Source organism: Bombus vancouverensis, chromosome 10 (assembly GCF_051014615.1).
Source record: "Bombus vancouverensis nearcticus chromosome 10, iyBomVanc1_principal, whole genome shotgun sequence".
Taxonomy (NCBI): domain Eukaryota; kingdom Metazoa; phylum Arthropoda; class Insecta; order Hymenoptera; family Apidae; genus Bombus; species Bombus vancouverensis.
This window is the reverse complement of record NC_134920.1, coordinates 2,530,141-2,546,426: the sequence shown is the minus strand read 5'-3', so window position 1 is coordinate 2,546,426 and position 16,286 is coordinate 2,530,141. Positions and strand designations below refer to the sequence as shown.

Genomic DNA, 16,286 nt, shown 5'->3' with positions numbered 1-16,286 from the left:
TGACCCTCGCTCGCAGTATGGCAAAAAGTCAATGAGGCGTTTGCGATAAGGGTGCAAAAGCACGGGACGGATCACGATCATTAAACCCACCTTCTCAGCGTAACGATGTCATGGGAGGAGTGCCTCGGACTGAGTCTAGGAGGCCTCGTCTTGATCGGTGATGGCGTCGAGAGCATCCTGCGGTAATTGTGCGCGTGGCTGTAACCAGACCTCGTATCCCACTGGAGTAACCTCTGACCTCCTAAATCACTGTTCGTTCTGCGTACATGCTGGTGCCTCGACGTGCGGCTCTGAAGATCCGCCTGAAAGTATTACACATCCTTTCGTTAACATCGACTTTTCAACGTGGTTGTTCGAATGATAAGCAACGATGCAGCTCTTCTGGGTGTGTGACGTTAAGCCAGTCTTCCAGAAAATTGCTTGATCATCAAGCTAGCCAAGTGCCGTTCCCATCTCTGCTTACGATTAGATACACACCGTGGAATTTTGTTAATGCACAAACACCAATAAATTCTAGTATTTTCAGTTACGTTCACAGCGTGAAAGTTTATGTACTCGTGGCAGATACATTAGTAGCCAAATTTGTGGATTAGGATGTACACAGTGATGTTAGAAAAGAGGTGCCATATTATTGATGTCACGCTCGTCGAATTAGATCCACGTTACATTTATTATTCACATTTTTATGTTCTACTATTTACCTGTGTTTCGTGCTGGTCAAAAAAACTTTTAAACGCTTTTAGCCCAATTTTGAATCGTATAAAGCTTAAATTTCACTGTGAACAGACACGTTAACGGGTTCATATCTTTGAAACACGTCTTTGTTATATACGATCACACAGGCAAAAACACGGTGACGAAAGCAAACAGCGGTGACTCGACTTTCGTCCATGGCTCCATAAATCGTGTTCGGTCGGGTGCTCGGCCCGATATCAACTAACCAGGAGTGTGTTTCCTCTCCTCGTATCCTGGCCAACGCGATATAGTCTATGACTGCGTATCAGTGACTGCCGGTGATCTGTACGAGCGTGGCTAAACCGTACACAAACGTGAGTAATGCGAGTTATTGTGTCAAAGGAAACAGTCATATGTGTCGCCCGATAATGGTTACAAATGTGCGATTCTCTCAATAGCAATTATATACGACCGGCCAGGCAAGAAATGGGAGAAGAAGGATGGGCGTCGATAAAGATGATGTGACACGAGGACTAGAATTGCACACGAATCAAATAAAAGCATTAAAAACGTACATATGCAACATCCATGACAAATGGATTGTTTTCACGCCATCGAAAGCAAAAGCGTTTGTCTTCGGAATCTTCGTTTCTTGGTATCATACTCATACAATTGTTATATGCAATTAATTGTTCACAGTCGAATAAAATTATAATGGAGAGAGTGTTTCGTATTTGAGAGATTAAATAAGAACAGTAAAAAAGAATTGTCGATTGAAATGTTTCTGGACCCAAATACAAAGGAACGATGCGAATAACGCCATTGCGATCTTATAGTAGCGATATTTTACGATCTGGTTAGCTTTGTATTTCTAACGAAATGATGCAATACATACGAGAGTACGATTCCACTATCGAAAATGTAATCCTAGTGCAGGCGAGAAACACGACGTCGCGTCGTTGCGATTCCGTGACAGTGATGTTGTGCAATTGCACGGTATCTTTATATTTCTCGTAGCAGGATCACACGCTCGTATGTATTGCAACATTAAAAATATAATTCTACAGCGGTCCTATATAATCGCATAGGGTCATCACGAGATCGCAACGAGGTCGTGTCGCTTTTGTGCACCAGATATGGTGCACAAAAGTATATACAAAACACTTTCTAGTTTACGGTGCTCCCATTTAGTCAACGACGTTAAGCACAGATACAGCGATGACGGGCAAGTTCTCGTGCGGCTGGCGGTTGTTAATAATTAACACGAAGATTGGATGTAGCAGGGCAAACGGGGGCAAAGAACGATAGTCTTTACCTTAAATTTGTCGATCAGTATCTGGTTGATGAGCTCGGACTGGGGTCGTGATTTGTCAGCGACTCGCCTACGAAGGGCTGGAGGGCTGTCCGTCTCGTCTTGGACGTCCGTATCGTGGGACTCGGAGCTATCACCACCCCCCATCATTCCACCACCACCACCCCCAGTCAATGCTCCACCAGATACCATCTATATCGTTTACAATTTATTTCGTTACTCGTCGAATCTACGCTGGATATGTTTATTTTCCGATACAGAGAGTCCATCGACTGGCGTGACGCTTCATAGGAAAGTGAATTTTCTAGAACGGGACTAGTTGCATGGATGGTTGTATCGGTGTACACTAGTATCCTCCAGGCAGGGAAGATTCAAGGAAATGCTATGCATCTCGTTAATTTCGCTAATTTGAAATTTAGATCTCTTCTCCTACGACCTAAAGTGCAAACACGTTTTATCCACGATTCGCTGTTTTCTTACCTCGATTTGTATTCCGCTATCTCCGCTGTTGCATTTCGCGTTTCTGGCAGCTTTGCTGCCCTTTTTTCTCTCCTTACTGCTTCTCCATACAAGAGGACCAAACCTGTGACGAAGATTTAATACTTGTTTATTTTTATTCAAATTGAGAATGGAATGTTTTATTTGCAAGGATTTAATTTTCTTACGAAATAGAAATAATGATTTCTTCTATGCGGATTTCTATGCAAATTTATATTTTTATAAACAAAACTGACGAAATACGACTTAAGTAGACATTTAGTTATATATTGAAAGTTACAATGACAACTTTACTTTAGATGTTTCATATATTTTTGCATTTTCGAATTTTTAATAAATGCATAAAAGTTCGCAATTAAAAAATGACAATCGGACTAACCGGAATTTCTGGTCATTATTGGTGTCTTCTTTGTGTTGAGGGGTCTGTTCCGTGACAATCGGCGGTTCCCTTTCCTCCTCCTCGTCCAGAGGGCCGGATCCATCGTTATCTTCGGCCGGGCACTCGCTCTCGTTGCTCTCCTTGCTGCCCTTTTTGTGGAACCTCAAGGAGAAGCTCTTTCTGAATTTCTGCAAAACGCTCTCTTGCTGGCTCTGCGTGCTCGAACGAGGAGGATTCTGGGTCCCGGAAGCGGTCACAAGATTGGCACTTAAGTTAGAGGGCTGCTCTTGAAGACGCGAGTGGGAGACCAAGGGAATTGTCGCCTCCGCCAGAGGATGCTCCGTTGTTACGTGACCTGTTGTGCCCTCATCCTCTTCGTCTCCCGACCACTGTCGACTGTTGAGAAAATAACAAAATCGAACTTTCAGTACTTGTAGATAGACATATTTTACGTAAAAATATTATTCCTCAAATCTAATCGAAACGGCTAAAGTTGATATGGGATGAATGATGGGAAGCTGCTAACTTCAGCAATTACTTGATTAAATATTAAATATAAAATATCAATGCAAATTATATTTTGTTTAAAAATCCATTTGTTAAGAAGATTTGTGGTATAACACATTTGAAAATGACACCACCGAAGCCCATTGGGACATAGAATCTAATTTCAAATTATATAATAAAATTATATTATTATTATGAATTACTATTATGAAATTATATTATAATTTATTTCTTCAAATTTAAGTGCATCGTAGTCCGTATCGTTACATTGTTGCGATCCGTTGCGGATGGGTTAACCGAGGAAAATGTAAATCCATGCATCAACTCTGACCTCTTTCTATAGAAAATATTCTAATCATATCGAAAAAGAAATAAAATAGAATCGTGTGCATCAAAGGAAGGAGTATACGATAATTTCTCTAAACTCCAAAGAATCAATCAATTCAACGTACACATTGTCGTAACGAAAAGAAAAGATTACGTCCGACCATTTCTCGAGCTGCTCGCACGCATACATAGGAATTAATAGGCGCGAGCAGCGATTGTTTCGATTATTCGTTTAATCAATGGCCCATTGTGATCGCGAGAGGAAAATAATTTACGGGCCCTAGGAAACTCAACACCGTTTCTTCCCGCGGCGCAGAGGCTGCGGCAAACACGGGTCGTAAAACTGATAGATCACGGAGGTGCGCACGGCAATTTATGCGGCTGAACATCGAGCACGGCAGCTGACCAGGTGTCTACACGAGGCTGTATAACGGAAACGATACCGCCGCGAGTAGCCTCCTCTGCGTATGTCGCTCCTGGAGAACGAAAACCTGCTGTTTCCAAATATTTCGAAATTTTCGCGAATCACAAGTGTATCGCGTTCGCATACTTTCTCAAAGTATGACATATTACGTATCATTTTCGTGGAACGCTGATTCATTCTATATCGAGAAATTGCACTACCGTTCGTTGCTTATTTAAAAAGCGCGTACCATTATTTTGCGTATCTTTGTTTTATTTCAAAATACGAAGAAGTTCTGTGAAAATAGTAAATGATTTTATACAGAAGAAATATTACTGTGAAAAGTTCTTCTTTTGGTTTGAAATGACCGAGACTGTTGATACGATTTTTAACGAAACTATCGAACCGAGTAAAACATTACTCGGCGACTGTGCTACTTGAAGACGTTATTAATTAAGAGTTATTCATATGATCACATATAATCATGAAAATCAGATTCTCGAGTTTGTTTTTAAAACGCCTCTCGTTTTACACGATGGAAGATATGTGATTCCTGTTTGAAATGAGATCGGATCTGGAGAAATACGATCGAGAAAAAAAGAAACTTTCTTCTCTTTTTCTGTATTTCTGAAGGTAAAAGATAACTACGTAGACGTATTTCGTGTTTTGCGTTCTCTTTTGAAAATAATGAAATTTCTGAGTCATTACTTTTGTCCTTCGCGAGTTAATTACACGCCCATAAAACATATTTTTTCTTTTACGTCGCAAACGCAAAGACGGTGAACTAACGTCACCAAGTTGTAGTTGCTAGAATCAACGATACTCTTTCGTGTTCGCGGTTTTTCTAAGTCAGATTAATAGGATAACATGCTGCAGCGTCACGTACCACATCATCGAGAGGATTCTGTTCTCTTCCAGGTTAATGTTTATCCGATGTATTTTATTATTTTTTGCTTGACCAACATTTTACGTTCGCGGTCTCGTCACGTTTCTCCCTCTACTCTCTGAAACTTCTCGCGATGAAAACACGAGCACTTTTTACACTGTTCGAAAACATTAAACTGAAAATATTCACGCATAACCGACGCCGGTGTCCTGTTTATTATGATAAAAAGTTTGTTTTAAAAAATTTGGTACAAATTTATCACTTTTTAGAAGAAAAATAAAAGAAAAAAGAAAGAGGAACAAAAATATTCTCTCCTTCACAGTTCTCTATTTATACGATTCAAGCCTGGATAATAAAATCCCCGAGATTATTCGACGCACGAAAAACCACTTGCAACCACTTTTAGACAGGAAATGCGTCGAGTGACGGTCTAGAGGCGACTAAAACCTTCGGCCAGTACACCAAACCACCATCATATGCATGTGCACGTTCGTGTCTCGTGCTGCGCTCGCAGGCCTATACAATCCGTGGCATAAAGATATTCACGGAAATCGTTCTTCCTGTACGCTAGAATTTTTATTTCACGACAAAAGCCTACCGCCGTTGTTCCGACGTTCCAACGAGGAACCGTCACTTGTTGATCGGCTGCGATATAATCACGAGCACGCACATTCTCCTTTGTAATTCGTCCTTTTCTTTCCAACGAACGAGTTACACTTGGATTACAAAGCTCATAAAGTCAACATCTAAAAAAGCGAATCTACGAGAAACTTCAATCACTCAAACGCGCTCAAGACATAATCACCAAAGCGAGCAACACGATTCTCACGGTTGTTCGATCAAGGGTAGAAATTGCAGCGAAGAGTTCGAATGTCTTGGTAAAAGCATCGGATACATTTGTACGATAGCAATTGGTTTCGTGGAGTCACAGAAGAGGTATTGTACGCGAAAATACAAGGCTCACACTCGAAATAAGAAAATTGATCGAAACTACTTTGGCCCAGGAGGAAGTGCATTGAACGACGAGCTGCGGCCGACTGAAGGCTCCGGCAGCCACACAAATCCAGTCTCACGTGTGTCCCACGTGCCTTTGTGTGTGTACACGTGCATGCGTGTAAGGTTTGTGTGCCAGTGCACCTCGTGAACTCTTCCAAGAACAGATTTCAAGGGTCGCTTCAGGTATACCGACACGCCGAGGGGTTGCTCGTTTTCCCCCACCTCGTTTTACACGCTGTTTTTTTTCACTTCTCCTTTCACTCTGTTCCACCCTCGCTTTTCGTTCCTTTTTTCCGTCTCTCTCTCTCTCTCTCTCTCTCTCTCTCGGCAGAGCGAACTGTGGACGGAAGAGGTGCAGCCAAGAAATGCCACCGTTAGTCTCCACAAAAGGTACTATTTATCCATTGTAGCGACAGTGGCCCGCTGGCTCCTCTTTCGTCTTCTTTTTAATCGTCAGGATTTTTACTGTCCTATCGTAAATGCGCCACCTTCCACGTACAAATTTGACACTGCGACGTCGCGCCGCGCCGCATCTCTGGCTCTTTGAGGATTCTGCTAATCTCCGTTGTCCTCCCCTGCTCCTCCTTTTGTTCACAGAGCGCCTTTTTCCCTTTTTTGCTTGTAGGCCTCCACGAAATCGGTATACTGCAATCTTCCTGTGTTTGCGGTGGTTCAGAGAAACTGTGTCGATCCGGTGGTCCATTTTTGTTCTTCCCCTTTGCGTATTTAAAAAGTTTCCGGGAAAGGGAGAGGCAACACATTTTTCAATCACAGATATTGTGAAAACTGTGGTAGGTCTATGTTCCTTTTTCGAGCGTTTCTCGGATTTTATAGTATTTCCTAATCGATAACGTTCGAAGACGTCGTTTAACACTAGAACTATTAATGACTGAAAAAATCGAAGTGAAATATACATTTGTAAATCAAAAGTTATTGAAACATCTAAAAATATGACAAAGTAAATTGAAAAAACGTCTGCGACGAATTTCTAGAAAGTTGTATTCCTCTGTTAGTTCTATTGTTAAAGTAACTCGAGGTACATTGGAATTCTTTGTAGGTAGGTCAGACAAAAATTTGTAAAAAAATTTCGCTAAGGGAAAACTTGGAAACATTGGTCACGTTCGTAACATTATTATTTTTCATGAGGTACCGGTCTGTCGACAAACTCTTCTATCGTTTTCTCGACTATGTGACTTCTGTGTAGCGAAGGCACGTGGCACATGAAACAGACGATAACTTTCCTTTTTATCGATTTGTGTTCAAATCTAGTACCGACACGTGTAGGTGGAGTACACTCGATTTTTGTAAGTATCGCGTAGGCGTTTAAATCAGCTCGGTACTGTTTTCACGAGAAACCAATAGATAGTTAATTTGTTCGATCATCGATCATTTATAAATTTCTCCTCGATCCCTTTGATCTCTCGAAGACGATGTAACCGTATGTAGACTGGAACGAATCGCTTGTAGATCTTTGGGTAACGGATCTTTAAGCATTTTATTATAATGAAAATTGTCTTACAGGTCGAAGTAATACGAAAACTTGCAACTTGTGCCCTCTATATAGATCGTTCCTCGTAGAGAAATTTTTAATACGGGTTGCAAATTTTTCTGGAGAGAGATTAATAAAGAAAATTTTATCAGTTTTTATATGGTTAAAGGAAGTTAGAAAGTTTTCGATGTTCGTGAAAGATAAAGCTAAGTTCTTTTGTTAATGGGCCATAAGATGGGCTGAGAATGAAAAAATATAAAAACTTAATATCCTCCGTTAAAAGCTTCGTAAAAAATACCATCGATATTACAAAATAATTCGAAGGGTGGATTTATACGATTTTTGAACAAAAGGATTTTTAAGGAGAGACAAGTTTGAATTTTTAAATTTGAAACGTTGTATTTAGATTCTGATTCAAATCCTCAGACTTTCAATTATACATAACTTTATCTGAAATTCTGCAAGCATTCATTTTATTTTCACATCGTCAACTTCAAAAATCAAATCGAAAATAAAGTTGCCAATTACAAGACTTCAGAAACTTTTAATTAAATTCCCTCCCGGCAGGATATTTTTCTTTAAACTCGTTCTGTTGTCTTGGAATTCAAATTTTTAAATACAAAACATTTACGCGCAATTGAGAATTAGTTTGCAGCGTCAAATAGAGCGTAAGTGGAAGGCAAGTGACTCAGGCGAATCATGAATGCAGAACTTGTCGTTCTCCAAAACTTCGAATTAGAATAATGCCGGGCTGCGTCTCATTGTCGAGGCTACCAAGTTGTGAGAACTTTCGAAGCGAAGAAAATTAACGTTCCGATAAATTGTTATCGCTTCGATAAACCTACCACCAGCTTTCACCATTAGAGGCTCTTTGATCGAACTAATAACAAAGGGATTCTACGATTTTTCTTATAAATTCTAACACATCTAAGAAAAAAAGTAACGCGATAGTAGAAACTTAGCAATATGCGAAAAAATTTTCTCATAAAAAAGATTTCCAGCAGAAATTTCAGAACATAACACAAGTATTCCATGTATAACACGATACTCTTACAATATGGATTCGCTTTAACACAGTTTGAGTATCCGGGGAATCCTCGCACAACATGGTTTTGCTTTAACACGGTTCGAGAACCGGGGAAAACTCCGTTACAAAAAGGCACGTAATGGAAATTTTTAAACGTCATTTGCTATTCTTTATTTGAGCAGGTGTGTTTGTTTGTGTTTTGTCCCAACTTACCATAAGGAATTTTGGGATATTGACGTTTTCGATTCATTTTTAGTTCGTAGAGTATTAAGCCTTTACGCTCAAAAATTTTGTTCGCTAGAGACAGGTAGCAAGTCAGAGCTTCCCCGACAAAAAATCGATGACATTCTTTATAACTAACATAAATGATGTTAACATGTAAAACTCTTAATTAATTATTGGTTTTTTTATAAATATACTTCTAATAAAATTTGATAAACATATCTCTTATGAGAAACAGTATATATTTGTTAATTTAATTTAATGTTAATTTAATAATAAGAAGAATAATAAGAAGAGAATAATATTTTGTTAATTGTTAGAACCTAATCTTTATCTTTACGTTAGTTTTTTATTTCGTATAACACGAATTCGCATAACAAGGCATTTTTTTGGAACCTAACTACGAAACGTGTTATACGAGGGTTATCTGTACAGACGAAACACGTTACAGTGATTACAAAAAGGAATTTCCTCTAAATTAAACATAATTAGCGTATAAAATCAAGAAACACGACGATGTAACGGTTATTTTCGAACAATTTGCAGCAAAGGGTTACTCGTAAAATATTAACAGGGCTGTTTTGGAGCAAAATAGACCAGCAGCAAATATACGCTTCCGTAAAACTAAAGAGGATGTCGCGAGAGATTTTCTATTGAGTTGGTAATTAGAGCAACGACCGGATGAATGTTCGTCCAGGTACAAAGTCGATGGAACAGAGCCGGGTCATTCGAAGTAACGTCTTTATTCTTGCCTCGACAAACAACCCCGGCTGCGAGACACGCTGAAGGGATCAAGAGGTCATGATGGAAAGCTGGAAAGCAAGAGGAGGCACTTCAAACGAACCTGGATGCGATCAACCCGCCACCTTTGATCTATGCTCCGCTCTTCGATCGACTGTTTTTTAAAACCATTTTTACCTCTCGACGTTGTCGATAATCAAGCAAAGTGGAAATCGCTGGTTGTTCATTTTTCATTCCTTCGTTGATTATACCGTATAAATACGATAAAAATTCTGCTGTACCATGTTTTGTAATAATAAACGTAATGGTAATAATTTTATGATAAATAATTCTTGTTCCTTTTATGTACAAAATATAAAATTTATTGGAGTTGTTGCTTTAAGAAATTCTTTGTTCGTAATTTATTATCACGTTCTTCTTTGAAGAGCGACGCTTGATTCTTTTACCTACTTTTTCTAAAATCAGTCGTGCGTGTTCTCTTAATTTCAAGTATCTACCTTGTTTGCTCTCAAGATTTATAATAGTAATTTACACTGTACTCGTTCATTATATCGCATTATGTTACGAAGATTATGTTACGTTATGTAAAAGGAAGCTGTGGTTCTCAAATGGACTCGCATTAAAAGTACATAAATCCGTCGTTTATCGTATTTATATTTGCCTCGCGCGAGGAAAGCCAACTTCAATATTTACCTGTGCAATATTTTTCGTCCGAAGCAAACAATGCTTCCTGAAACAGGGAAATCTGCGCGCACAGTCTACAAGACACGAAACGGACAGGTTTCGTACTTTATCTGCCGCCTGCCAGCTGTGGCTGCGAGACAAGTTGACAGAGAATGAAAGGATAATACAAGGCATCCTGAATTTTAATTCTACAATAGCAAACTCGACGAAGTTTGAGTGAAACTTCTAAAAATTATCTTTTCTTATCCTTCTTTCAATTTATTATTTTTCCAAGTCACGTTCTTCCAATCTATTATTTTATTTTTACATTGTAGAAAACTAATAGTCCTTAATCAAAGCGTCGTTTTCAAATCAAAAATAGTTGGCAGATGCGCGAAATGTAAAGACACAGATGAAGAACAGAGATGTCTCGGGACGTGTCGATAAAATTTTCTCTCAGGTCTCGATGCGTTCAGAGAATCGAATGAATTATAAAAGTCGATTCAAAAATAACAACTCACCTTTCCACATCACGGTCTAAAAGCGCCGGCGTGCTCGACGCTTTGATACGCCTCTGCGCCTTGCTCAGCCCAGGAATTCGTCTCCTCTCCTTTCCAGTGTACGCGTTCGATCGTTGATCGTGCAGCGGCTGCAACGGAAACATAATCGAAATCATTTTACACGCTGGCTCACGCATAATTACGCGGGAGACCCACTCTTTCTCCTTTGAATCAAAGTGTTAGATGCAATGTAACCCGGTGATAACCTCGCGCACGAGAAAGTTGCTCGGCCGTCGATCTATTCCCATGATTCGTCACGCACGAATGCTCTCGATCGCTCCTATCTAGACAGGCTTATCGAACCGAGCCTACCATCGAAGAATATTCAACGTCCGACATATATCTCGTTAGTGAATTATTTCGTAAGCACGCCGTGCTCAATGTTACGTCGACTCTGGGTCACTATGCCTCCATTCACGTTTCCACGCTGAGTCGTTAGTTCCTCTTCTTAAGAATGAATAATAGGATGCGATTCAATAATAAATCGTATTGTGTGCTATTAATCGTTGGATGAGATAACTACGTTAATATCGGAATATTATTCGAATGAAGTTCGATTCCATCGATCGATGCTTTGTAATGGCCTAGGTAGAAAGTAGTTTTTACGGTAAAAATTCTCTATTCATAGCGAGGAATTCTCTAAGTTTGTTAATTATAACGATTGCCGTTATTAGTCGATCACTTTACAATTCGTATTTTTTTACACCAAGCATTACAGTTGTATCCATCGTTTCAAAAAAATAATTACACTGTTTGTCAATAGAATGGATTATTGACAGACTATAACCGCCGAAGGGTAGAAATCGGTATACTGATGGGATATTATTGACGAAGCTTAGTACTGACAAACTAACTGTTCGATCGGTAGAAGATGCTTCCATTAGCAAACGTCACAGTCGAAAATCTGCGTCTGTCAATGATCGCGATGCGATTTCGTGGATTCACGGAAATGAAAAGGGTAAATGCCATAGCGCCACGAAGCTCGTTTGTATCTACGCGATCGTTCCCTGGCGGAAACGATGTTTTGCTGATTTAAGATCGAGTTGCTGCGCAACGACGTTTTATTTTCTATTTTATTGTTTTAATAAAACGGTTAACTGTTCCATCGTTATGCATATGTCAGTTAATTATTGGTTTACGACGCACTAAAAAGAAAGCTATAATTAGGCATATCCATGGTTTAAAGTGCTACCGTTTGATTTACGGTAGCGCAACAAGAAAGTTTGTAAAACCTTTAATGACACGTTATAAATTTAGTAGATTAACTGTAGGCTGTGGAATTAAACGTAGGAAACGTGATTTTTATCGCGGAATAGTTTTTACCGAGTAACAAGTAAACCGTCGATTAAATATTTTTGTATAGAACTTGAGACAAATTGTTGCGTAATACTTAATACGAATCTTACATAAATTTTAATGATTTTAGTATTTTATCGCTCTAACAGGTTAGCACTCTTACCATGCGCCTATACATTTATATATCGTAGCGCAATCCATACATCATTGTCGACCGAGGCTGCTCGAGTTCAATTTCAAAACACATAATTTCTGTTCTAGTCTCGTATCACATTCTTCGGTTAAAAACTAGGCTCTGTATTAGTAAGTAAGAACTTTCACTTTCCATATATGCATTATCTGTAAGACTAATATTGCTTCTATCCACAAATTTACGAACGTTTTTCAGCCTTATTATCGTCATTTTATTTCGAACAGAGATTAAATATTTTTCGTTAATCTACCTATCTACCTTCGTCAAAATCGGTTTACACAGCTTGACGGGGTTCTCACGTTAAACATAATGGTCTCCACAATGAAATATAGATGTTGAATCGTTCCACTTGATAGAATTACCAGTGTTCGGTGGAATGCTACGAGGTAAAGGAACATCGATCGACGGTATGTCACCTTCCGGTTTCCTAAACGAGCTCGGACCACATTTCTGTTCACGGCGTCGTTTCTATAGCAAAAGAGAGGTCGAGAAGTCACTTGACTCGTCGAGAACAAGCATTGTTCGCGCTAACTGCACAACGAAAGAATTCATCCCCACCGAAATATCTTGATACCATTGTCTGGTCTTCTTAATTACGAATGGTTCCCGCTTCGCTCGATTCTACTTTCGTTTATTACTTTTTTTTATTCGCCACCTCTTTCGCGGACCACTCGTTCGTCGCTTTTTACTTCTCGCAAGGAATTTCGATATTAAATACATTTTTTCGCGTCTCTTTCTCTAATAAGTAATAAAGATGATTCGATTTTCTGATACTTTATTTATTATAAATGTATTGCTATATTGGCCAAATTATCTAGGTCGACAAGTTCCCTTTTTGTTTCGTGAATTCTAATATTTTTAGAGTACAAAACATAACGATGCAAGAAGAGACCCAGTTCTAAAAACTGTACAGAGAGGAGAGAAAAGTCGGTTAATTGGATTGCTAGATGAACCAAGATCGAGCTATTCAGGTCGTCACTGAAGTAGTTCGTCCTAGGTCTAATATTCGGAAAAAACTGTCGCCTACGATAAAAAACAGCAGTCACGTTTCTTAAGTTCTCTTCAACGTCCTAATTATATACGTACGTACACACGTACGTGTATACAACAATCAACCGTGGCTAGGCGTTTCTACTTAGCATGGAAGTCGATCGCAACGGGACAATTTGAAAAGTTGCAAATTTTCCAATTAAAGTTTCGCACGATGCCAAGGATAGACACATTCTAATTCTTCTAAATAGTTACGTCAAAGAAACACAGGAGAACGAAAGGTGAGAACCGCGAAAAATGTTTTACAGCGTTGAATATGCATAGGCCGTGCTAGCGTTCGTGCTAACCTTTAATTAAAACTTTTAATTAAGGTCGGTGCGAGAAGTTCGATAGCATCGAACTGCTTTTCTGTCGGTGCTGGGTTTCTTCGGTGTGCCTTTCGTGCCGAAACGAACGAAAAATAAAAGTTCGATCGGTACGATCGAATCGAAAGCAATTCAATCGCGTGTAACATCGCGGACGAAATGGTCTCCTCATGAAAATATTGCATTTTGTCTCCGACACCGTTTTCACGGAGCAACCATTCAAATTCAAATTTGTAAACGTCCGGCCTGGCCAATTCGAATACAAAACGAGTCTGCCAGCCGGAAAATATGCGTTGACAGTATTTGCTACTGTTGCGGGAAGCCACGATATATGATTCAAAATCATGGCTAAAATCACTGACCTAAGTTTACATTACATTTTCCGCTTTATTCCGCCAAGTTAGTGAAAAAGAAAAACGGCTTCTTGGTAAAAATATGGAAATCTTTATCGGCCATCATCGAGGCGTTTCATCGTTCTACCATAGTGTTCACTCGTACCACATGTTTAATGCAATATATATTCAGTTCAATAAACATCGATTAAAACTGATCAATTATGTCATCGTATATTAGCAAATATTGATGAATATTTTATACATCATGATTTAATATGTCCCAAATTGACGGTTAATTTTGTCATTTTTCCAAAATGGAACAGTTATTCTAGATTTATTTCACCTTCAATATTTGCTATATTAAACACATATTCTTTCTTTATTTCCGTCTCCTCTTCCTTTATAAATGACGAATTGAAATAGCAACTAACAGTTTGAAAATTGTCCAGACGACTTGATTCGCAGTCTGACAGAATTTTCAATGCGCATCAGACCTTAATTAACAGTATTCTGAGAGCATTTGCATGTTCTCGGTACAGACTTTAACCTACATACACTTCGATCCTATCGTGCCCACGGTACCGATAATTGGAGGTTACCGAGGTCACTGCCGAATTATTCATCTGTACACGATTTTGGCGCAATGGAATGATCCAGACGAATTCTGATCTCTGCTTGATTAGGCATTCAGCTAACTTACTCTACCGGAAGAAATTCTGATTTAATAGGTAGGTATACGAGCCAATCGGCGCGCGTTTATTTGTCCGCAGAATCGGATTCCAATGCATCTCGTTCGTTTTGTCGAAATCGAATAAAATTTAATAAAATCAGTGAGAAATATTGAAATGGTTTGTAATAGCTATCGAAGTTGTGTGCCGAATCTCGAAGAACGATAAGGAAAACGTTATCTATGTAAGCTATATACGATTGATTTTTCGGTGAATAGGGAAAGTTGCTCGAAATCCTCGATGTTGATAGTTCTGCAGATTCATTAAATAAACATCAATCATGAAGAAGTTGTAGAATAATACTAGAAGCGGTAACGTCGCGAAATTATTTTCAAAGAAATACGTCAGACGTTTGATCAGTTAAACACGAGATTCGTAATTTCCTCCTCGGAAGCGTCTGATGATAGAAAGGTTGGATGAATAATGGTTTCGCGCTTATGACGTCTCAGCCACGAATCTAAATGCACGCTGTCACAGGAATATATGTTATTTGCATAGGTATGGTACCGTTCGATCATTACCTTCGAATGTTCCAATGCTCTCGATAACCTGCGGCTCTTGACGTTCGGCTAACTTCTCTTAATTACTTTTATCTTTCAACCACGATTCTGTCGCTTGTTTTTGAAGGAACTTAATTTAAATTACCTTGGTTGTTTAATATCTCTGATTTGATATATTTTGATATATTTGTAAATATAAAGAAAGAATCGTCAATTTATAGAGAGGACGAGAACATATGTTAGGACCTGCAGTCGGCGCATAGGACTCATATAAGGAGGATTAGAATTAGATAATTAAACACACGCGTAGATATATAAATAACTATGAAAATAGTATGGCAAAGATAAAATTTCCATTTGAACAAAAATTCACATTAACTTCGTCAAATGTGTCTACGTCTTTTTAGCAATTACAAGGAAGAAAGTCTAGGTTTGATTATTCCAGTCTTAAAGAGAGACCGCAATTACGGTTTGCGTATAATTCATAAAGAAAATGTAGTCAGGGGAGAGTAAATCTTATTAAATCGCGCGATGTTTCCCACGACCGACTTCTTCTTTCCTTACTTAGAAAAAAACTACGACTCGTCCCAATTCCTAGAATCGTATCCTGTAACAGGGTTGAAGCTTTTAGTATATTGGATAGCTTAGCCAGTGATAAAATAATTCGAACGAGTGTTCCTCTAATTATTTTCACTTTTACGATGTACATTCACGCATATACACGTTTACACAAAGTTGCGTTGGCTATTAATTAAAACAGAAGGAGAAGAAAAAGCGTATCGTCGACGCAAGCGTTTCGCATGAAAGATCAGAAGACAGAATTTCATTAACTCTTTCAATTACACCTACGTTTGAATTAGAGCGTGTTAATATATACCGATTACATATTGCATTCTAACTGTACGTGTAGCTGCGTATCATTTCTTGCTACGACATGCATCATTCACACCAACGACATCGCGTACCTGCACGTTAACATTACCGGTAACAATGTCGTGTCGAATTGACTGTATCTACCAGGTTTATGCACAGATCACTGTCATATTACGGGACAGGTATTTAGCTGACAATTAGATGTAACCGTGGACATCGCCTTTGTAAGCTGCGTCGCAGATTCCATCAGATTATCTCAATGATTATCTTAATTTCATGGGAATATTCTAATCCACGATTTTACATGGTTTGTGTGTTTAT

The 16,286-nt window shown here is 38.9% G+C and overlaps 1 protein-coding gene across 5 annotated transcripts in view; it reads right to left on the bottom strand.

The window, feature by feature from the left end:
• RhoGEF3 (Rho guanine nucleotide exchange factor 3) overlaps positions 1-16,286 on the bottom strand; it is a 135,169-nt gene that overhangs the window by 7,682 nt on the left and 111,201 nt on the right. For 4 of the 5 annotated variants that reach the window (XM_033338953.2, XM_033338954.2, XM_033338961.2 and 1 more), the window contains 5 exons: positions 10,647-10,774; positions 2,865-3,260; positions 2,468-2,570; positions 1,991-2,179; positions 91-302 (listed from right to left, as the gene is read on the bottom strand). In XM_033338953.2, the coding sequence (XP_033194844.2) occupies positions 91-302; positions 1,991-2,179; positions 2,468-2,570; positions 2,865-3,260; positions 10,647-10,774 (1,028 nt within the window). The remainder of the gene's footprint in view (positions 1-90; positions 303-1,990; positions 2,180-2,467; positions 2,571-2,864; positions 3,261-10,646; positions 10,775-16,286) is intronic. The other variant, XM_076622369.1, reaches the window with a different exon arrangement.